Source organism: Rhamphochromis sp. 'chilingali' (genome assembly GCF_963969265.1).
Source record: "Rhamphochromis sp. 'chilingali' genome assembly, chromosome: 14".
Lineage (NCBI taxonomy): Eukaryota > Metazoa > Chordata > Actinopteri > Cichliformes > Cichlidae > Rhamphochromis > Rhamphochromis sp. 'chilingali'.
In genome coordinates this window covers 14,241,377-14,265,722 of record NC_137941.1, presented here as the reverse complement: position 1 = coordinate 14,265,722, position 24,346 = coordinate 14,241,377, and the positions used below count along the sequence as shown (strand labels likewise).

The 24,346-nt window shown below is 39.0% G+C and overlaps 1 protein-coding gene across 1 annotated transcript; it reads right to left on the bottom strand.

The window, feature by feature from the left end:
• Window positions 1-633: 633 nt before the first annotated feature.
• On the bottom strand, window positions 634-22,406 carry LOC308409932 (sacsin-like; the record flags this gene model as incomplete). The annotated part of the gene is made up of 8 exons (XM_080902927.1): window positions 634-11,606; window positions 11,719-11,807; window positions 11,992-13,423; window positions 13,515-13,661; window positions 15,026-15,137; window positions 17,851-17,938; window positions 19,875-19,999; window positions 22,353-22,406. 8 exons carry the CDS (start codon window positions 22,404-22,406, stop codon window positions 634-636), a joined length of 13,020 nt encoding a protein of 4,339 aa, XP_080759053.1.
• Window positions 22,407-24,346: the final 1,940 nt, after the last annotated feature.

Below are 24,346 nucleotides of genomic sequence, written 5' to 3'. Positions count from 1 at the left end.
CTCTTCAGATCTTTCTGCTAGCAAATATTTAAAAAAAAAAAAGAAAACAAAACAAAAATTCCCCAATTGCAATGTGGATTTAAGTTTAAAGATTTTAAGTTTTTCAGAAGACAAAACTGGATACAAGTAAAAATCAGTATGCGGTAGTTATACTGTCTCTCAGCAAATAGTCATAACTTTAAAACACCAAAACTGCATATTTGCATTTACATTACAAGCATACAGTGAGTATATTGATCCAAGGCAGGTTTTTAACAAACAGTAAGAAATTCACTGAGTGACTGTTTTGATCTCAGAGAGTAGTCAACAGTGTCAACAAGACTTACAAAGAACATCTGATGTTTTCATTTTCATAACACAGAATATATCGATATCACCAATAAGCAGCTTTAAATGACAAGAATCCAAAATAAAGTAATTTAGTACTTACAATTTTCTTCAGTGTGTTTACATATACATGCACACCATAACATAATAATAAGTACTGAGTATGAGAAGTGAGACAAATAAGTAAAATAAAAGTTTTCTTTTTTCTTTCTGATGTTAAATAATATTTCAGTTTTACACTTTACATTACATTACTTTTAACATGTAGAAAAACAGTTACACTGACCAATACCTTGTTTTAAATCCTTAATTCACATATGCTTCTATTTTATTAAGGAGCTCAGATGCCTTGTTCAGTGCCAGCATTTCATTCTCTGATCTGAATTGTCCGTTCGGTATGTGAGGATATGGATGGCAGTTGGGATATTGAGTCCTTTTAGGATCCACCCCGAGTGTCTGCAGGTTTTTCACAATCTCAGGCAGATCTCTCAGTTGGAGGCTGTAGCGGGAAACTTGTGCAGCAGTGGCTGAAATTGAGCTGCTGTTGGGGCGTTGTCCATTTCTTTTATAGCATGCTGCTATGAGAGACTTTTCTACTGCTTGATGGACCTTAAACAGACACCACTCTGTGCTCCCTCCACCAGTGTCTTTGTGAGCTGCATTGAGATCGCAGCGAGCCTGTCTACACCAGCGGCTGGCCTCTTCTCTGTCTGGCCTTGGGACATTTTCATTGTGGGTCCAGAAGTTGTAGGAATGGAAACCTCTATAGCCTCTAAAGAACCTCTCTCGACTATTTCTGTGATACCTGGCCTCCTGATTCCACTCTTCATAGAAGCCTCTGAAATTTGTGTTTCTGCTTGAAAAGGTCGAGCCTGCAGCTTTGGGTTTGCTGAGCTCATCAATTCGATTCTGTAAATATTTGAATGCCTCATTGGCGAGAGACTGGCAATCCGGATTTTTGTCAGGGTGCCACCTGAGGTACAGTCTCTTGATGGCTTTGTGCCTCTCCTCCTCAGGAAGCCTCCAGATCTCTGTCAAACATTTATCAATTTCCCTTTTAGCTTCCTCAACAGAGGCTGGTAAAGAATTTGTTGATGATTCAGAAGAATGTGGCACAGCTCCTGTCAGTGGTTCCAGCTCCATGCAAGTGTTTTCTTCTGGTTTTAGCGTCTTCTTCTGTGGTTCTGGCTCCATGCATTTCCTCCTTTCTGTTTTTACCTTCTTTTCTCGTTTAAACTGAAACAGATCAACACAGCTGACTTCAATGGGCTCATCTTCTCCTACTTCTATTTTGTATCTCCATGAATATCGTCCATTGTGACCAGGCAGTTCTTCAACAATAACTGCATAAATGTACTTGTCATCAATGCTGTAACCAACATATTCCCCCTCTTCAAAGTTGTTGAGGACATTCATGTCCAAGCAATCATGCCATTCTTCTGGAACCTCTGTCCCAGGGGCTGCTGGACTAAAAGAGGAACTTTCAGTTTCAGCACTGTCACGGATCTGATTTTTAGCCAGAGTTTTCCGAACATCTTGCAGATCGTCACACATGAGGAGTTGTCCCAGCACTGGAAGGTGAACCGATGCAATTCTGTTCCCTAAAAGAGCATTAATCTCTTTTGTCAGTGTCATGATGACTTCATTTATTACCTTGAGAGCCATGTCATCATTGTGCTTTAAGTAAAAGGTACACCCTTGTTGCTCTCGTTTCACAAAAACATCTGTTTCTTCATCAGTTTTGGGAAGTGGCTGTTTATTGAGCCAGAGAGCTGTTTCCAAAGTTTTGCAGCACAAAATTTGTATACTGCCAAAAGTCTTCTCACACATTTTAGTGGCATCTTCTTGTGTTATTTTGCCTTGAGAATTCTCTCTAATAAGACAAATGAATCCATATTTAAAGGCTCCTGAGGAGAGATGTTTATCAAACCATCCACTAAATTCACAGCCAGTCTCAAGTTCACAAAGCTGCATCTCTGATTCCACAACTCTTTCCTCTGTGAACTCAGACAGCATCTTTGGCTGAAACTTCTGAGGCAGCAGTTGCAACAGCTGATGATGCTTGTATTTGTCGTTGCCCAAATGACATTCACTGAGTTTCTGAAGCAGCAGGAACTTGTTCTCCAGCGCTTCTTCCAACCTTTTGGTCTCAAACACTGTGTCGTTGTAGCAGAGTGTGGATGATGGGTATAATTTACCATCTACTGCAGGAAGATACAGAGTCTCAACATTTTCAAGAAGTGTCTCATTTCCCTGAGTTCTGATTAACTTAAACAACTGCTCAACAGCTCGTTTCACAGTTCTCAGCTGGTTTGAATGTAGTTTTTGTTTATCACAGGAATCAGCGTAAACTGCTGCCAAAACATTACAATATTGCTCTGCAGCAGCTTCGTTCTTCACACCAATTTTCCGAAAGAACGGTGCATACATTGCATCTTCTGGAGTAATCTTGTACAGATATGGTCTGAAGTCCAGATCATAGGAGAGCGACAGACACACGTCATCAACCGTCACAAGTTTTGTGTCTTTTTCAACCAACACAACAGGAAGACCAGTCAGCTGGTTTCCTTCAAATCTTTTTTCTTGCAGGTAAGCGTACGAACTTCTGAACACTTTAGCTCGTGTTTTGATCAGCTGGTCAGTTTCACATGGTGACTGACAGATGTTTCTTATGTTACTGGCAACACAGTTTGGAGGTGGTTCTTCATGAGCTCCTGCATTTTTTATCATTTTCTGAAGACCTTGTGACATAAATGGTAGGTCTATAATTGGGAGGTCTATAATTGGCATGGAGGTCCAAATCAAATCTTGATGCTCTGGATTTTTCTCAATCAACGAGCCTCTAATTTTCACAGTAGTTCCTTCAGCAGCAAATGGTTGGTGGTAGTTGGACAGTTCTTTTCGAATCATAACTGGAAAAATGAATTTGATGTCAGCAATGCTTTCCAGCAACCTTTCCTTGTTGTCTTTGGGATCACATGCTTTATTTAAGGCTTCCCTGAAAAGTAATGATGATTTTAGTTTCATGTCTTTGCCTCTTCTGTTAACTTTTGCTTCTGATTCCAGCTGGTGTGCAAAATGTATTATCTCGTCCGCTGACACAACATGCTTCATTCCAAGTTCTCTGACCAGCTCTTTTGCTTTTTCTGTTGTGTAGTCATCTCCTTCACACAGTTCAGACCAAAATGTCTCAGGAACAAATCTCTCGTGGGGCAACATTCGTTTGTACAGCTCAACACTCTCATCAAAGTAGTATGATGCAGGCTCCAGTCTACCTTGAGAACTGCGAATCAGTTTCACCGTCTTCAGTGAGGAGATGATAATTTTTCTTTCCTTCAACGAATAATCTAGTGACAGCAACAGTTTGAGGCTGTGAAGAATCTGTGTCTCTGTGAGTTGGTGTACAGCAGGCAGAATGAACTTCATGAAATACTGCAAATCATCCAGGACCTGAATGTTGAGTGTTTCTGACAGCATGTAGTTCTCAGAGTTGTGTTTCAGAAAAATGCTGCTGTTTGTAGGTAGGTTGAACAAATCTGGAAACATGACTGAATATTTGATTTTGACGATGAAAACCTTCTTAGGTCCATCAATCCTCACTCGTTCACCTTGTGTTGTTTCAAATATTGGTAAGGATTTAAGTTTCCTCACATACTCTTTGCTGACTTTGGACTTGGATAATCCTGATTGCAGGAACATCTGAAACTCTTTCATATCATCATTTGAAAGGTGGGAAAACTCTGAGCAATTAATGTTGTACACTTGATCCAACACTGAGCTTTCATCATCTACATCGAGAAGTTCATCTTGTAGATATGAATATATCCATCGATCCATCTCAGAGAAGAAAACATGATCAGAAGTCATAAAACCAAGTTTAAAGAGGATGCCTGATATGTCTTTGTGTTTTTCTGAGGCAAACACAACACTTGACATGTGTTTCATTGTTTGCAGGAAGTGCTTGTTGTTCAACCTTGGACACACAACAGGTAAAATATAGCAGTTGCTGAAGAGTTTCCTTACATCACTGAGTGTAAGACTGGACTCGTCATCTCTAGATGTTGGTAGTTTAATTTCACTCATTATGAACTTCCAAAGTAATTTTAGCCACTTCAATATTTTCTCATTGGGGACATGAAGACCACTGTGTGGATCAATGTCACAGTCATAAAGAAGATGCTGAATTAATGTTTTCAGATATTTCTCTGAGCAGGGCAATGTCATATTTCTGACAAGTTTTAATCTTTGAAGAAGCTCAATGTGCCAAATGTTGATCTTATAATTTGAAAATTCATCCTTGTAGTCAAAGAAAAGATTTGCATACCTCGATATCCACTTTGGTGTTTGGGAGCTGAACATTTTCAAAACATTATCTTTCGTGAGAAGAAGTGGAAGGCCTTCGAGCAAACTGGCATTGTCCTGGGTGACCTTTTCTGAGGAGAAATCTTTTAAACAAAAACTCAGGAGCTCTGAACATCTTTTCTCATCTTTGATCAAAGTAGCACTTATGGGTAAAGGCAAATCCTCATCTGTTTGGGTTGGATCATTTAGAGGTTTTGCTCGTAGGAAAGTCTGCACAGTGGAGGGACTGACCTCTTTTACTTCAACCCCAGCAGATCTGAAACTTGTCCAAATCCTCTGCATCTTTGCGGAATAAGGAACCAGCTTCATTCCAAGATCTTCCAAGATGGCCATCAGCTTGTAGTTTGTCAGGTTTGTCAGATAAGGGTCCTCAAGTGAGTCTGTTTCACTGACATTACACCAGTCAAAAGAGTATTCTTTAATTTTTTTATCTGCAATTTTCTGTGTTGAGCTCTTCATCACAGGGATTACATCAAGGCCTTTTTCTTTCAGTGATCTGTATACTGCATGTATCATTTCATGCCAGTCTGGGCAAACATCCTTGGACACAGTTGGCCAAAAACACAAGTATTCTGTACTGAAACATGAGCCAATAAATGTAAGGGAAACTTTCTTGACTGCAATGCTGCGCCTGATGTAATGCAGGAGATCTGCATAAAGCGGAGCAATGACGTTCTGTTTCAAAATCTCATTCCAGTTTGATTTCTTACTCTTCCCATCTTCTTTCCAAAGGCTTCTCCTGGCAGAATCAACCTCAAAGTTTCCATTGACATGTACTGGCAGTCCAGTTTTCCCTGGCAAAGGAAGTGAACAAAAGGCTTCTCCTTTAAAATCCATGATGAGGTATCCTTTTGTGTTCACACGTGCAGCTAATGATGCTTGGGGAAGTTTTTCTGATAGTTTTAATTCAAAGCTGTCTTTGAAGGAGCCAAACTGTTCTGCAACAATCCACTTACTTTGTCTTTTATCTGAGGTGGAAATCACAGTTTCATAGAAAGTCTTGTGCGGTGTTACTGTTTTGTCTGATTGCAGTGCATTTTGTAGATGTTTTACAAAAGCATCTTTCTCATCCCGACTTTTCTGTGGCAGAGTTTTTTCAACCTCAAAGATGGTTTTAAGTTCTTGTGAATCTTCACTGATTTCATGGACTTTGATTTTGCAGATGTTTTTCAGAAAGAGAATTAGTCCTACAGGATCTTCAGACAGGGCAGAGCACAGTTCTTTCATGTCACGGTCAGTGACTCCTTGCTGTGATATTTTGGAGGCATTTGCATTTGTACCCATTCTCAGAGGTAATCTGAACATGGTGCCGTCTTTAAGAGAAAATTTGTCTGGAAGAAAGGATTTGTAGACATCTACGTACATTTCTTTGAAAGTGTCTGCTAGTTTATAGCCAATGCCATATCGCTGGTTATTTGAATGATTTTCAATGTATTTTTGATTGGGGTCAGAAATGCAAAGTACTTCATCTCCTGTAAGGATCGAAGGGCAGTCAGTCAGATGGTAAACAGAGTTGAATCCAACTCCGTACTTCCCTATCTTCCCTGGGGTGCTGTGCTTTCCTCCCTCTCCCAGCTGTTGAATTCCCTTAATGTCAGCATCAGAAAACACTTTGTTGTTGAACACACAAAGTGCTGGACCCTGGAGATTGTTCCATTTCTTCCCAAATGTTTTTTCTTTTCCATGTTGTCTTTTGTCCCAGATGAAGTGAATTTCTGTTGCTTCTGCATCATCAGCATTTTGGATAAGCTCTTTAAGGATATCCTTCTTTGATGGATAGGCTGAAATTATGTTTTTAATACGAACAGTCAGCTGTTCCTGCTGTTCAAAGTCAAAAGCAAATGGTGAAAGGTCATCAACTATGTGGTTTTCCAGAGTATGATGCCTTGTTGTTTTGATTCCAAGGTGGCGAGCCATAGCTCGTGGGATATTCTCGTGACATAATGTGACACCTGAAGTGAATGGCATCCACGGGCTGTCATTGTAAAACAGCTCATTAGCAGGTTGCAAAACTCCATGCTCATTGGGTATCAGACAGTCATCCGTGATTTTCAATTTGGCCTCAAAAATCCCTTTGTTTAAAATTGTGAAGACAACTGAGAGATCACTCTTTGTTAGGGGCTTGTTTCCATGTTGAGCTTTTAATTCCTGCAACACAGTTAGAAACTGAGTGATTGTGAATTGTTTTTCAACACCTATACATTTCCAGAGGTTCCTGAAGCTTGTGAAGGCAGCTGGAAGTACGTGGAGATAGGGCTTTGCTTCAAATTGCCCGTTCTCAGCTACACGATCAACATTCACAAATGTATCACCAATGAGGATGAATGGAAATGAATTTGCTTGTTGTGAAATGTAAGTGGTATTTCCAGAGTCACAGATCCACTGATCCAGACACGTATAGCACTCAAATGCTATTTTGTAAAGCATGGATCTGTCAATGGAGTGTGCTTGTTTGCTTCCTTCATGCAGCTGCTGGAGCACCACCTCTGGCTTCGGGGTGCTGTTCACGCCCAAGATCTTTAGGACTGGATCACTGTGGTGTATTTTCAAATTACTATTATTCAGCACTGGTTGTGTCATGTTAACGAGAAGGGAGCATTTGTCACTAAAAACATCAGTGGGCCTTTTAAGTGTTACATTTCCTTCCATTTTTGCATCACCAGGTGAATATGCTGGAAGAAATGCAGTTGTCCTCAGTGTTTTCCAGTGGTGAGACTCTATATCATAAATGTGATTCTTCATAAGTTCAAATAGACACTTCAAGTCGACAAATGCTTTCTTTTTGTCAATGCTCCAGGTTTTATCAATTGTGCCCGCTTTCTCTGTGATGTCTTCCAATGGGAGATGATCATTTGCCATACCAAGTTCCAACAAACGCTGAATCCTTTTTGGAGATCTGAAGTCATTTTCGGATCCATCCAGCAAGCGTCCCTCGTTTGGTTCAAAAAGACAGGCCAATTTCCCTGTAGGATTCACAAGTTTCCTGACATGTTGGAGCTGTCCACCCTTTGTGGGTATGCATGGATAGCAGAGCAGCAGATTGTCAATTTCTTTGATATGAAGGTCAATAGCATGCAGCACAAGGGTATCTCTACTCTTCGAGTCCATTGTAGTTAGGTTACCAAACACTGCTTCTCTGTAGAACTTCTCCCAGTTCCAGGTCCTGTTTTGTAAAACCTTTTCTAGGCCAGCCTGTTTGAAAGTATTTCTCAGCCAAAGTGGAAGAGGAACAACATGATTGGGTCCTTTTGCATATTTCTGACAAACTTGCACTGCAAGGTCACCAATCTTTTCATCATTTTCAATGCTCTCATGTAGAAATATGGCATTGTTCATTGAGAACCATTGTTCTCCATCACTAAAGAGCTCTGGACCAACAGAGTCATCAACAATGGTTGAGTAAAGTGCATCCACTAAAGGCTTGAAAGTTTCAGTCACTTTCTCTCTCTCAGGCCAAAAGGTGTGATAACAGTAACTCACCAGCTGCTTATCTTCTGACATTTTCTTTAGTGCCTTGAGTACAGTAACATATGCTGTCACTACTGGATCCTGAAGGAGAGCTTTGTTCCAGTCATTTTTCACTCCAGTTTCCCACAGACCTTTTCGGTTGCTTGTCACAGCAAATGTGCCATTTACATTGACAGGAAGACCTGTGTGAATGGGAAGAGGAAGGAAGCAAAAGGCCTGTCCAACAAGTTCTGTTTGTAATGTGGTGAATTTTCCAGTTTCTGGATCATTTTGCAAAGGCACAGCAATCCCTCCAATGGGCAAAGAGAAACTGGCCTGCTTGTTTTTGTGAATGGCCATTTTAAAGGACTCATCTGTCCCAAAGCAGTTGTACAGGAGCCAGAACTGAAGTTTAGTTTCATTAGACTGCTGACTGGATATTTTCACAATGCTGATTTTGCAGCAATTGATCACCTCTTTGCATTTACCATCAAGTTTCATTAGTGATTTCTCAGCATGACGTTGCTTGGACACACTGGTGTCATCAGGAATCTCCATTGCACTCACAGTGGTTTTGGACACAGAGAAGATGGTCTCCATTTCATTTTCTCTTGGTGGAGTTGATCCATTGTGTGGGATATTTTGGAGGGATAATGTAATGATGTTCTTTAAAAAAAGCAGATGGGTTTGTGAGTTTTTAGAAAAGAGATGTTGAAAATCAAGGATATTGGGTTTTTCATACACTTTTGGGTTTATTTCTGATTTGGCAGCCTCTTCTTCACTTCGGAAAGGTAGTTTGATCAGAGTGCCTGGATAGGGTTCAGGAGGACTTTTTCGGGTAAAATTACAGTCAAAAATGTTTTCATATGATCCAAACTGACCAGGAAAACAATGAAAGAGTCGCTGTTGAGAGAGATCCAGCTTGATTCCAGGATTTGTTTTGTGTTTGATATGTTTTGTGAGATGAGTAACATTTGGATCAAATATGAGAAGAGTGTTGCCACTAAGGATGGAGGGGACATCTGTCACATGATACACAGTGTTGAATCCAAGTCCAAACTTTCCAATTTTTTCTGCTTTGTTTTCCTTTGAGGCTGAGCCAACTCTGACAATATTTTTCCAATCCTCGGCTGTGAACTGCTCATTATTGAAAGCCCAAAGACAAGGTCCCTGACAAAGAGCCATGTCAGGGTCAATCAGGCTTTCGGGGGCATCTCTGTGTACTCTGAAATCCACCAAGAACTTGCAAACATCTGCCCCAGCGTCCTCTGCATTCTGGATGAGCTCTTTGAAGATGTCACTGTCTTCATTGTACTCTTTAAGAATGTTTTTTATCCTCATTGTTATTGGTTCAGATTGTCCACACTGCTCTATTCCTATCTCCTCTGGATCAAGGATGTGGGTACTGAGAAAACGAATTTCCAGCCATTCAGCCGCTGCTTTTGGGATTTCCTCATGTATGACATAAATTTCCTCTTCTCTGCAGTTTAGTTCTTTCAGTCCATTTTTGCTTACATCACAGAAAAGAGCTGTTGATCGTGGTTTAAGGGTAAATTTTCCTCCATCAGCAATGACTGGCACTGGGATGTCATCCTGAACTGTTTTCTTCTCTTTCCAGAGCCAGTTGAGAATTTCTATTGACACTTTGACCTCTGAGGAACTTGCAAATGGCGGCTGTCTTGCTTCAATTGTTTGCTGGATGGAGTACAGAATGCCCAAAATGTCTTCATTGGAAAGTACTTTTCTCAGGCCAAACCTCTGGAACAATGTTCTGTATGGCAAAAATTCACTTGGCACCTTCCCAATGTAAGAACTCAGATCTAGATTATTTGGGTATTCAAGAACCAGATCCTGGGGTGCAACAAACTGGTTCTGGGCCCATAGCCAACATGTCTCATTGCCCATCATTGTAACAAATACAGAGACATTGTCTTGCATGTGTTTGTAAATGCTGTGCAGCTGTCTTTTGAAGTCTACATCTGTGTCAGGATTAACCATTTCCAGTGCTTTTGATTTCAAGACTGAAAGGTTTTCAATCACTTTTTCAGGTGGTGGTAGGTCTTTGAGACCAAGTCTGTTGCTAACTCTGTCACTGAGCTTCCCTGTTAGTTGCATTACATGTCCAACAATGTCCTTATACACAGAATGTCTTATTTCATTTGGGCAAAACAAACAATATTTCTGAGATTTATCACTGAATTGTTTCTCACTTCCAGGTTGTTCACATGGGATCCATTTAAGCATTTTGAGGCAATGAAGCTGTCTGTGAGAAAACTTTGTCAGTAGATCATTACTTTCCAACATTTCCAACAGAACCTGAGCTCTTCTTAGGGCCTCGGTTTGTGAGTTCATGCATAGTTTGTCAGTCAGCGTGGCAGCATGTAGCAAATGTTCAGGTGAGACATCCATCTCTTTATTCAGTAATCCGATTTCTGTTAAGCTTTCCAGCATCTGCAGTGAATGAGTGTATGAAGGCGGTGGACAGAAGTCTGACTCAAAGATGACTTTAAAAGTCTGAATTCTTGGATCAAAAAAGTCAGATGCCTTTTTCAGCTGTCCATTCACCTCAATGAAGCTCAAGTCCTTACAGCTGCATTTCAGGGATTCGTTTTGTGAGAAAAGCACCTTACCATACTGTAAAACCCAAGTCATTGTTTTGTTAGTGTTGTCACTGCTGCAAGCGCCTTTCCTTATGCTGTCAACAAGAACATTGGCTGCTTCGGCGGTGTCCAAGAGATGAACTTTGAGCAGCTGTAACAGTCTGCGGTCAGTCTCAGTAGAACACTGGATTATGGAATCAGGCATAGGGAGCTCTGTTGGTACTGTTAGGCCTGAGATCAGAAGCACAGCTTGTTTTGATTGAGCTGCAACACTGAATCCTTTCATGGTTTGAAACAAAGGCAACCTCAAGAGAAAATCTTTCTCTGTTTTTGAGAGAGAATCCAGATAAGAAAGATAATCTTTTAGTTCATTGTGTGCTGTGTGAGAGGCAGATGTGAGTTCTGTGATAAGATGCTGGAAATCTAAATTCATCAGGACCTTCAAAACACTCCTTGGAGATGGGCACAGCACGTACGAGTCAAGGTCTACATGCTTGAGCCACTCATTTCCTCTCACCACTGTGCCACCAACTTTGTTCACCAGCTGAGCTATTCGGTCTGGCAAACTCAGCTGTTTACTTTTCTGAAAGATCAGGGTTGTGCTCTGCTGTAGTTTTGCGACTGATACAGTCTGACTGCCAGACAGAGGACTAACTGGTATTAGAGGTATGTCAGTGAAAGGACTTAACTCATTAAAATGACTGTTGAGAAACCTCCAGAATTCTTGGAACCAGTCTAAAGGTGGATGCTGACTGTTGTTGTTGTCCCATACAACAAGGTTCTTCCCTGTCTGTTTCCAGTCTGGTGGCAAATATCGTCTTGCATATTCAGCCACATGGGATGCATCAATGTTGGTGATCTTGAAGAAATCTGAAGAGCAGATCAAAAAGATTTGTTTTTTAAAGATAAGAATAAATGTGTGTGCTAAAATGTGTAGCTGTGTACAAATGACTCTGTATTGTTTAAAATTACTTTCACTTACTTCTTCTGGCCAGTTCTTTCAGATGTGCACTGCAGGCTGGAGTCAGATCATGTGGGATGAAGAAGGGTTTACAGAATGGCAGCAAGACTCTATAAAAAAGTGCAATGGATTATGTGGATCAAACTGTTAGGAGTTCATTCAGTATAGAAATATTCCTGAACCTTCCAAATATTCAGTTACAATCATTATGTGAATAACACATAAAAATGGCAACTTTAGTCATAATGAATATAACATTTATTTTAAATTTTGATAGATGTATGGAAACCCTACCTTGGACATTCATGGCTGTCAATCAAAGCAGTGTCTTCCTCTCTGTATGTGAAATATCTGAAAGAGCCATCACTGAGTGGAAGGAGCTGAAGACCCTCAAGTTCTTTGTATTGTTCATCACCTAAAATGTACTCCAAAAGACTGAGTTTGTCATCTTTGGTGATGTTATCCACACCGGTCCTGTGGAGAATGGCCCTGAGGAATGCTGGAGTCACATGTTTTAGGGTAGAAGGGTTTGGGTAGGCCTCATGTATAGCCTTTGCAACACTAGCTGGTAAAGTGACAAGATTTTCTCCACATGACACTAAAGTCCTTTTAATGGCAGACAATATGTTGGTGCTTGTTGGGCCATTGCAGGGGAAAACAGCTTCTGATGGAGAGATAAACTGTCTTTCATCTTTAGCAAGAGAGAGGATGGCCACGTTCTGTCTGAATAAGTGATGAAAAACATCCAGAGTGAGAGCATGCCATTTTTCTTTGTGTTGTATCTGAGTGAGATCTGGCCACAGATTGTACACAGAGGAAACAGGGAGGATAGATTTTTGGGCAAGTTTAATGGCATCTTGAATGATCTTGATGTATGCTTGTGGAAACACCTTCTTCATCAGCATTTCATTCCACAAAGCATGTTCATCATGTCTCTGGTCTTCCTCTTGCCATTTGATGTGTCTTCTATTGTCTGTGAGGCCAAAGCATGCATTGACATAAACTGGGAGTCCTGTCTTATTGGATTCATTGTTTGGAAGGGGGAGAAAGCAGCTCAGTCTGCTCTGGCTACAGTCTCTCTTCTCACCACAGGGGAATGCCAGGTCAACTTGAGGTAAAAAGATCAACTTCTTTGTAAGCAAATCAAGATCTTCTGCAACGCCCTCTTTCATGGTACATGTTGTCAGAAGCCACTTTGTCTCTTTTTGGTCTTTTGAACTCACAGTTATAACTTTGAACCTTGTTAGACCCTCAGTGACTGACTCCTCTTCTGGCTCTAAAACATCATCTGTGGGGACTGAAGATTTCACTTCAAGTCTGGTGTTAACAGCTCCATCTTCACTAATATGTAACAAGGACACAGAGGTGACATTTTTCAAGAAGAGGAGGCTCAAATCTGCATCTGCAATGAAGCTATCAAAAAGCTCAACCACTTTATCTGAGTCATACAGATTATCAGAAATTTCTGATGCTTCATTGCGTAAAGGAAATCTAAAAATTGTCCCACTGAAGTGCTGATCCTCCATGACAACTTTTGACCATCCATGTTCACATACAAGTGAGACTATATCTCTAAATGGTTGAAACTGATCACGCATATTCAGCAGAACTTCTTGGTCTTCAGAATCATCCAAAGACCACCGAAACCCTCCATTTCTCTCTCCAAATATTTTTTCTTGGGGATCCATCATGCCAAGGTGGCCTGAACTGAATATACTTGGCACATCTATGAACAAAGTAAAAATATGTTACTGCTAACTGTTTATCTTTTCAAAAATTACTGCTCATATCTGTGATCTAACTACACATAGTTTCACCTGTTATGTGGTAAACAGAGTTGAAGCCGATTCCAAACCTTCCCACTCTGTTTGGGTCATCACGCTTTACACTCCTTCCAGCCATCTGAATTCCTTCCCAGTCTTCATCAGTGAATGCGGCATTGTTGTAGGTATAGAGAGCAGGACCTTCGTAAAAACATAACAAACTCAAGGCTTATGCTTTAGGTATCTATGTGTTAGTGACACATTCTCTGGAATCTCTATACCAACGTGCACTGAATGAGATTTTTCCAGAAAGGAAATCAGAAGACAGGAGACACTTTTCAGTTGCTATGCAAATGGATTTTATGTAGAACACTTTGAGTGTAACGGTAACTAGAGACAATATTAACAGTGACTATCCTAAATCTTCTCTCTTGATCTGCATATTATAATTAAGCTGAAAGCTCCATTGTTGAAAAATGAAGCCAGTTTTAAAAACTGCAGTGCTGTGAACAGCTGAGGTTTGCTCCAAAAGTAAAATGCTCAACAACCTTGTGCAAGTTTAAACTGTGTTAAGGGTGAGGGCTGCATGAACATACATATAAAACTATTTGGCTGTTTAATTAAGTGAGTACATTTGGTTTTCACTAGTCAACATTCATTATCATAGTGAATTACAGTGCCAGTAGCTTGTTAACAAGTAGTTTTTACTTTGCAAGGCTCTGCCTTTCAGACAAACATGGAATTAAGTGAGTGTGGGAATTTGTTAGGAAGCAGGAGCTATATTATTTAATGATGCTGTAAATGCACATAGGTTATTCATGTTTTCTTATATGACCAATGCCTTTAAGTGAAGCACATTAACAGTGATAACGTTGGTCTCTGAAAGCACAAATATCCAAGAAAGCACAGAAAATATAGACTAAGAAAATGTAATCTGTCCTGTTATGCACCACCTGAGACATGAAAGAATATAAGCAACCTAAGACCCACTATTACTACTATTAAAAAATTATACAATAGAAAATAAATAAATAAAATGAGAAAATTTTTGTACTTGTTTTTCCAATCAGTTGTTGTTGGAAATCTAGTTTTTCCAGGGCCTTGGACAGCTTGAATAAACAATGATGGTGACAGCCAAAATTCCAAAGCTGAGGATTCAGAACTGCAGTCCCACCATGTGACATCACATATTTTATGTAGTCTACAATCAGAATCCAGTTTTATAGGGCTTTCTAAAAACAGCCACCTAGGAAATGTTTGATAATGTGGAAAAATATGGGGAAAAACATCCACACACTATACTTTGGGAGAAATTACACACTGAAACAAACAGAACCTGCTACTTTTAGCTGCTCCTTTAGTCACAAGGGATTGCCACAGTGAGTAGCTCCACTTTTCGACGTGACCCCCAAAGGAAGCAGAATGTTAAATAAAAACAAACCAAAAAGTTCCCAGCAAACCCGGACAGACATTCTTAACTGGAGATGTATTGGCTCTATTTATTACTTTTAAATGTAAATAAATAATAGTTTTTGTGAAATATATTTCTTTTATTCAGTGAATACCTTGGTATGTCTCCAGTTCTTCAGTCCAAAGGCTTTCAGTCCCATAGCTTCGCTCGTCATGGATGAAAAACACTTCTGTGGCTCGAGCATCATCTGCATTTTGAATCAGCTCCTGTTGACAAATAAAAACAACCTTGAGCAGAAAATGGCAGTACAACGCTGCCACTGACACAGTTCTGCACAGAAAGCTGGTAGATCTTTCTCACAGCAAGTATGTCTACAGAGGAAAAACAAAAAAGGGTCCATTTCAGTCTAACTCAGACTCACTGGACACTGTAGTCCAAAGTGTCCAATCAGAGTATATGATGTAGTCATTCTTGTTCTTTAGCATACAATGGCAAAAATGTTTTAAGCTTCAAAAATGGTCAATAATTGTGTCAATTTAACTCTGTGGTAAAACTGATGAATTGTACTGCATTATATTTTTAATATTTTGTCTGATAAAATGCCAGCTCAGTATGGTCGGTTGCAAAAAAGCAAAAATTTGCAGGCTCTTATCATTTGCAAGCAGCACAAAATCTGGGAGATTTCTGTGAATTACAACCATATTTTAGTTACACCTCCACCAACATCCATGTTTCCATTTTGCCAATTAAATAGAGCTTTTTCTAATCTGAGCTGATGGTCTAAGGACAGAGTCAGTACATATTATGAAGCTCATTGTTTTATATTTTGGATTTGTCACAATGTTATGTAGAAATAAATGACATTTTCATTAAATATAGAAATAATTGTTGTTCTTGTTCTTCTGTGTTCACACAATTAATGTGTAGGTTCACTTTCAAATGTTTTTAATGGGTGAAAGGTCCATACTGCAGGCAGGCGAGTTCAGCAGCTGGACTCTTCTACTGTGAAAACATGCTGTTGTACTAGATGCAGTACGGAGTTTAGGATTATCTTTCTAAAATATTCAAGGCCTGCCCTGCAAAAGAAATTACCTCATTGAGAACATTTTGCTCTAAAACCTGTGTATACCTTTCAGCATTGATGGTGCCTTTAGATATGCAAGCTGCGAATTCCATAGGCACTAATGCACCCCCATACCATCAGACATGCATAGTGATGATAATATGCCATATGGGCCCTCTTCTATTCACTCTGGCAGATGATCCATCCATCCATCCATCCTTCCTTCCTTCCTTCCTTCCTTCCTTCCTTCCTTCCTTCCTTCCTTCCTTCCTTCCTCCCTCCCGGTGGGACATGCCCAGGACACCTCACCCATGAGGCGCCCAGGAGGCATCCTTGTCAAATGTCTGAACCACCTCAACTGGCACCTTTCAATGTGGAGGAGCAGCAGCTCTACTCTGAGCCCCTCCCAGACGGCTGAACCTCTCACCCTATCTCTTAGGAAGAGGCCAGCCACACTTCAGAGGAAGCTTGTATCCGCGATCTTGGATCACTACCCACAGTTCATGACCATAGGTGAGGGTAGAGACGTAGATCAACCGGTAAATTGAGAGCTTTGCTTTTACACTCAGCTCTCTCTTCACCATGATGGACTGGTACAGCATCCGCATCACTGCATCCGCAGCACCAATCCGTCTGTCGATCTCCAGCTCCCTTCTCCCGTCGCTCGTGAACAAGACCCCGAGATACTTAAACTCCTCCACTTGGGGCAGGAACTCGTCCCTGTCCTGACCTGGGAGCGGGCACTCTACCCTGTTCTGGCTGAGAACCATGACCTCAGATTTGGAGGTGCTGATTCTCATTCCCACTGCTTCACACTTAGCTGCGAGCTGGACGCCATCACTCGAAGAAGCCAACTGAACCATATCAAAAACCACAGCAAAAAGCAGAGATGAGATTCTGAGACCACCTCTGTCACCTTCTGAGACAAAGCCTTCCGCCACTTGGCTGGGCCTAGAACTTCGGTCCGTAAAAATTATGAACAGAATCGGTGACAAAGGGCAGCCCTGGCAGCCCATCACCCTCCGGGAGCAACTCCGGCTTATTGCCGGCTATGCGGAACAAGCTCTTGCAATAGTTGTATACCCGTCTATGTTTGTAAAAAATAAATACAATTTTGAGTTTTTTGTCTAGACTACAGAATAGGTTTTCACTTTTCTTCAGTCCATTTTAAACAAGCTTTAGCTCTGAGAAGATTGTGGCCTTTCTGAATCGTATTGACATATGGCTTTTTCTTTGCAAGCTACAGCTTTAACCCACATTTGTGGATGGCACTGTGACCTGTGTTCACAAACAGTGATTTGTGGAAGTGTTCTGGAGCTAATGCAGTGGTTTGCATGAGAGAATCATGCCTGTTTTGCAGAACTGCCTGAGGCCTTGAAAATCCTGTGTGGCTGTGGTACTGACTTTTGGCCTTATCTCTTGCACACAGAGATTTCTCCAGATTCTCTGAATCTATATACAGTAGATGATGAAATAATCAAAATCTGCACAATTTTGCATTGAGGAATATTATTCTGACACTATGTCTACAACTTGTAGACATGTTTTTTTCTTTACAGATTGGTGAACCTCTGCCCCTTCACTTGTCTCTCTCCAATCATGTTACTGACTTTTTACCAGTTAACCTCATTAAATGTTGCCCCGTCCCAACTTATTCAACCATGTTGATTTCACCAAATCCAAAATGAGACAATTTTTTTCATGAAATAATAAAATGTCTCAGTTTAAATTTTTACTGTTTTCAGTTGTTCCATTGTGAATCATTTTTATGTTCGTGAGAACTGCAAAATGTAGTAAATCTCATAAACCCGTCGCTTTCTATTGTCATTTACATTTTATTATTGTTATTATTTGCACAGCATCCCAATATTACCTAAAGTAACTGTTGTGTGTTTTTGTTACATCATTACACCAACCTTCAAAATTTGTCCACCATCTGGATATCGCCGTAGAATATCTTTCAGATAGTCAATGATGGGTGGTGCTGTGGCCCCGAAGGAAGTCCTAAACAAAGTAAAAGCATTAAACACAAAGAAACTAGAGTCTGAAGGCAAATTAAAACCATGTTGGTCCTGCTGATGCAATGTTAGTAAGGATAAGGTTGAGAGCTAAGTTAGCAAAGCACATGCACGTATTTGACTATTTGACTGATATTGTTAGAGATGAGGTTCTTTACTTTAAATTAAATAGAATCATCTTTATGAAATTAGACAAAAATTAATATTTAATTAAAAAGAGACACTAAAGTCGAGTATAAAAATAATTTTGGCCATCTGGTTTCAAAATGTTTACTTCATGTATAGATTCCACACATTTGCTTTAATGCTGAAAACATATTTATTCCCTAATTTATTTTGACCACAGGAAACTGACTAGTAGTTAGTAATGATATCAATAAAGAATCTGATCTTTAAGCAGAATCAAAAATGGCATTAGTGCCCAAATCCTATTAATATAATGTCTACTCAGCATGTAGGAGAACAGTTACTGCCTCCTACTGTTTACAGTATATTAAAAAGAAAGCAATTCACCGGACTTTCTTCTTTGCCTTTGGATTCACCATGCCAGAACGGGTTCCTGTAAGAAATTCAGAAAATTGTGACATGTGTTACAGCAGTGCAAACTTACTGTCACACTTTTAGTTTTAAGGTTTTATATATCTGGATGTAATAAAAAAACACACATGAACTAAGGGGCTTAATGGGTTTTAAAAATAGGTCAATAAAACATCAGATGAACATCTAAACGTGACATATTACACCGTGTCATTATTTATTTAACAAAAATGAAATCAAAATACAGAAGCAGTGCAAAAAAACTCAAATAAACACACACTGCTTCTGCAGTACTTACTGTAGTAGGTAGCACCCATGAGCTGGAAGGTGATTAATGACATTAATAGCAAAACATTCAGGACAGCAGCAGCTCTTCCCCACCAAAGTGGAGAAGTTTGGCCACAAGGCACAGAGCTACAAACGCAGCATTGTTGTAGAATGTGGATTAGGATGATTGATTTCTGTTTCAAGTATTGCATGCTTTTGTTTACTTATTCTTTTTAATGTGTGATGTAAACCACACCCATGTGGGAAAGGAGACTGTACTCCTCTGGATCAGATGACTGAGATAATTGTGTGATGATAGCAAAGGTTTAACAATTTAGAAACACATGCAAACCTTTTGCTTAGTTTACAAATTAGGTTTATAGTGCTCTCTTTAAACCAAAGAAAATATAAATGTGAAACAAATCTTTGAACTATGAGTCATTCAAGGTTTTATTTCTTGTTTTGTTCTGATCATTTTGCTGAGTAACAGTGTATTGCACAAGGAAACGATCAATAATTCAAGTGTTTAAGTAACTTAGCCTGAATCTAGATGATCTTATGATTTAGCTACTTCACCCACCTCTCAAACAGACTAAACAGCTACAGTACCAGGGCTGTGGTTGATGATGCACACTGAAATTGTCCTTGTGAGCCATCTTTGTTCACTTTGTTGCTTCCAAAGCATTTGTACTTTGGAATTAAACAACAACAAAGCAGCAAATATAATTAAACACAGATCTAAATGAGATCATCTGTATATAATTTGACAAAAGTGTAAAAAATATATTTTTTAAAAAGTTAGTAAATTAACAAATAAAGATTTTCTCTATTCTGTGATCACAGTGTTTAAAATAGCAAAATCATTTTTGTGTGTATTTCTGTTTTTAAGATTTTCGTTATTACTTAGCTAGTAACCTACCTATATACGCCAATAAAACAAATAAATACAATCACAGTACCTCAGTCATGCCAGTGCAGGGTCCTATCAGTGCCAGGGAAAGTAGTGATGCTGCATCAGGCTGCTGTATATAAAGGCTGCTGATGTCCAATCACAGCAACGAACGCCTGTCTTCTTTTTCTCCTCCGAGTTCCGTCATCTCGTTAGAAACGAAACTGACTGAAACAGAAGCAGCAGATCCAAGACTAAATTTCCTCTGATGTCCTGGAAGAAACGAAACTTTCGGAGGAAAGTTGTCCCGCATCCCGCATCATCCAGCTGCCTCCTAGCTAGATGATGATGATGCTGCAGGAAAACAGAGGAAATGCGACTTACAGCGACTTTCACTGTGTTCATCCTTCCTAAGAAATGTACTTGAAGACAGATATTTATCTGACAAACGCAGTAAAATCCCCACATGAACAATCTTTGCATCCTTATATATACAAGACAATAGTTGGTAGGCTTCTAAGTAAGCTAGTACACCTGCTTGCTACGTTTGCATGTCTCTTATGGTGGCCTGTTTGACCCATAAAGGGCGTAATTGGATGAGTCAGTGCAATCATAATTGATATAAAATAGCCAAAAACTATTGATGAAAAAGGAAACATAACTTATTGTTTATTTAAAACAGTAATAAACTTGTAGGTTAGTAAGCAGGGGAGGGATGGTTATAAAACAGTGCATGTCTCCTCAAAAATCTGCATAACTATGTAAAAAATAAAGATTATGTCATGTTTCTCATCTGTAGGACAGTGAAAACCCCTCCCCTGCTGCTGTGGGTTCAGATTGCACCATGCTGGATAACACAGTGATCAAGTAGAGCAGCAGTCTGCTCAGACTGTTGGTGTAGTTTTAGTCTTTCCTGACTCTGACCTTGATTCTGATGACATTCCAGTTGCTCCTAAACAGCAGAATAAAACAGACAGTTCTTCCAAATGTCCATCCAGGTCCAGGCCTTTAAAGAGTTATTTAAATTTATATTTTATTTATTTATTTTTGAAACTCATGTCTGTACTTTAATGAGTTGAGTCACTGTAAGAAAAATTAATATGAGAATGCCCTTTCAGCTCCATGTACAACTTGATGACAGACCCTGGTGCTGATATTTTTGAAAATTTACTGCCACGTCATACTAGGTCAAGTACACTTGATCTCATATCCCTATTATTTCTGTAAGTGCAGAAATAATATCATCATTCCAGCTTTTGATCAGCACCATGGACAGGAGTTGGACTCAAAGGTCAGAGAAAGGGAGACAATTATTTGAGCTGTATGTCTATATTCCAACTGTAATGTCTATAAACATGGAACTAACCACAGGTCCTCATAGATTGACTGGATGGGTTCACCATATCAAACAAGAGCAATCACTTTATCTTTCCAACAATACATTTGCCATATGAACTGAATTTTTTATTTTTAATTTATTTTATTTTATTTTTGTGGTGGTGGTGGTGGATTGGGGGGAGGGTACTGACTTTCCTGCCTGGATTGCCACTTTGCTACCATTTACATGTTAAAAACAAATATGTGGATCCCACAAACATACACTGTAATATGTGTGAGATCTAGAAGCTGGTCCACTGGAAATTATTGTTGAATTAGAAATTGTATAACTTGTCCAAGTTATAAATGGGATTCCCCCCAAAGTCTTGCAAACGGGAAAGAAATGTTGATTTAAAACACTCAAATTAATTTTTCTTTTCAATATAATCTTTTTTTTTAATTTTTTTTAATTTTTTTTACTTTTTTTCTATATTCAGTTGCAAATTTTCCCTGTCTACATGCCTGGTGGTAGCAGATGAAAGGCTCCACGTAGCCATTACTCAGCACCACCTTCAGCTGCAGAGTGAATGTTTTAGTCTTTATCCAGGTAAGTTGTTGGTTAAGAAAAATTAGAAAAGATTGGACTGGGAAAAGTCAAAAGTGACTGACAATCAAAAGTTCACAGTCAATTTTGGTCTTGAATCTGTGCAATTATTCAGAGAAGCTGTATTTTAAAAATTATTGTAAGATATAGTCTTGATATTACTTCATTTGTAAGAGAAAATGATGACATGGGCAACATTGTGTATTATGAGAAATTAGAGATCTCAGACAAGATGGCTATAGAAAAGCAGATATTTTGTATGCAGCAAAGCAGCTTTACATTAAAAAAAAGTAAAGCTAAAATCAAGTTGTACACAAAATAGCATTTTAGGCTGAAAAGCAATTTTTTCAGTTAACTTTTTTCAGCTTTCAATTATGTGTTATACAAAGGTTGTAGTATTGATTTACTGAACTTTATTCAGAAATGTTTTCTTATATTCTGCCAACATTTATTTTCGATGTGTACAATAAATATGTAAGGGGGAAGAAAACAAGTTAAGGAACATCTGTAAATATAATTTAGTCCAGAAGTCCTTTAGCTATAGTCTAGCTTTTACATATTTGGGGTAATTTTGGGGTGGCTGTAGCTCAGGTGGTAGAGCAGAATGCCTACTAATGAGGAAGTTTGGTGGTCTGACCACTAATTTATACTGTATGTATTTTCTTTCATTCTTCATCTTGTACTCCTGATGCAGTACTCACATTGACCAACCTGCTTGTGGTTGTTGTAGAACTGCAGGAACCCAAGCAGGAGGCCCTGGACCTAGTAGTTTTGGTCAAGCGCTACCTCATCATAGGGATTGTGGTGGAAGTAGAACCCTCCATCACTGCCATCAACCATGAAGGGAGAAGCCACAAATAAACCTCAGAGACAAATTTAGGTTCATAGATATATGGACACCAATTCCTTGTTTTTCCGTCATTTTGCTTCTATATTAGCACAGTGGATTTTTCTTCATACAGTGAAGTTAGGAGTAAAACGCAGTCTTTCAGGTTTAATTTAAGGGGTATAAGTATTGCATTAATTGTTGGATGTTTATTGAGTAGTATATATGTAAATAAAATCTTTAATCGTAAACCATCTCTACCATCAACTGTTAAAGGTGTTTCTGGGTCTCCATAGTTTACCCTCCAGATTTGCCCATACAGCTGAGAACCTGTAACACTGGATGTATGTTAGGTAAAACATTGATAACTCATCTTACGTATGCAGATGACCTGGTTGTTTTTAGTCGAAGTAGTGCTGGATTACAGCAGCTTCTTAATATCTGTACTGAATATGGTGTGCTATATGATATAAAGTACAATGCTATCTTGATATGTAGAACCAAGCAGGATAAACAGCTAAATTTCCCTGTGTTTAAACTGTCCTACAATACTCTTGAGGTTCATAAAAAGGTGAAATACCTCGATCACTTTATTATTGATCAAATAAATGATGATGACATATACAGACAATGCTGTAAGCTCTATGTGCAGGCAAATACTATTGCACACAAATTCAGCTTCTGTTCAGTTCCAGTTAAAGTGGCTTTTTTAAAAGCGTATCGCACACTGCTATATACTGCCCCCTTGTGGTCATCCAACAAGCAATATAGCGTGCAGAAACTGCATGTTGCATTTAATGATGCACTGAGAATCCTTGTAGGATACTTAGAAGGGGTAGTGCCAGTCAGACGTTTGTAGCTGTGCGTGTTTGGACTTTAAAAGCACTCTTAAAAAATTTAATGTTCACTTGTAGAGAACGACTGGATGGCTCTAGTAACAGTATAATTTTAGCACTCACAAATCCGACAGTGAGTGGTTCCCGTTACTCATCCAGTTGGAGGAAGCACTGGTTGAAGTGTTTGTGTATTTATTGATTTCTTTTAAGTAATTGTGTATTTTATATATATTATTGTTTCATATCTTTATAATTTTTAGTAAGGCTTAAATGTTGTGGGGTTTTTTTACACTATGGCCATAAAGTTTTGCAGCTTTTATGCAAAGACATGTTTGATATAATGACACTTGAAAACTATTGTTCATATGCTCTTTGTGATCACATTTGCTATTCTCTGCTCAGATCCCTGACGGTGTGCCTGATGTAAAAGGAAATCTGTCAAAACATATGGACTTACTGCATGTCCTCTCAAACATGGAATTGGACCTCTGGGGGCTCAATCCCCACAATTTATAAAAGATAAAAGAAGTGGTAAATCTTTGCTGTAACATTCAGTGAAATCACATCATAAACATACACAGTGTCATTATTTAGTAAGTACGCTTTATTTCTCAAAAGTCTTGGGTACATGATTAATAAAAAGAGACAGTAAAATTCCAAAAGTAACTATAGAAGTATTAGAAAGACTGGGAATCAGTGTTTGAAATATGAGATTGCTGTTTCATCATTTCATTTTATAGGTAAAATTAAATAAAAATTGAAAAAGTTTCCATTAAAATCTTTTGTATTTTTATTTCCAGAACAAAACTACTACATTAAAACCCCTCAAATGCCAAATACTGCATTAAATATTTTGTTTCATCTGAATGCTAAAAAAATCTTTGCAAAAACAAACTTTCATTGGAAATTCATACAGTATTGTTTTGGTCCTCAGTATCATAAATCATATAAATTTAACAATACATACTTGGGTCACAGTAGTAGAACTTGCTTAAAACATAGGAAAATATCTATAGATGAAGTAGTTAAACTGTGCTCTGAGAAGTAGTCACAACTTAAAACATAGAAACCTTGACATTTTTCATTTCATGACAGTGTTACAGTGAATATGTTGATCT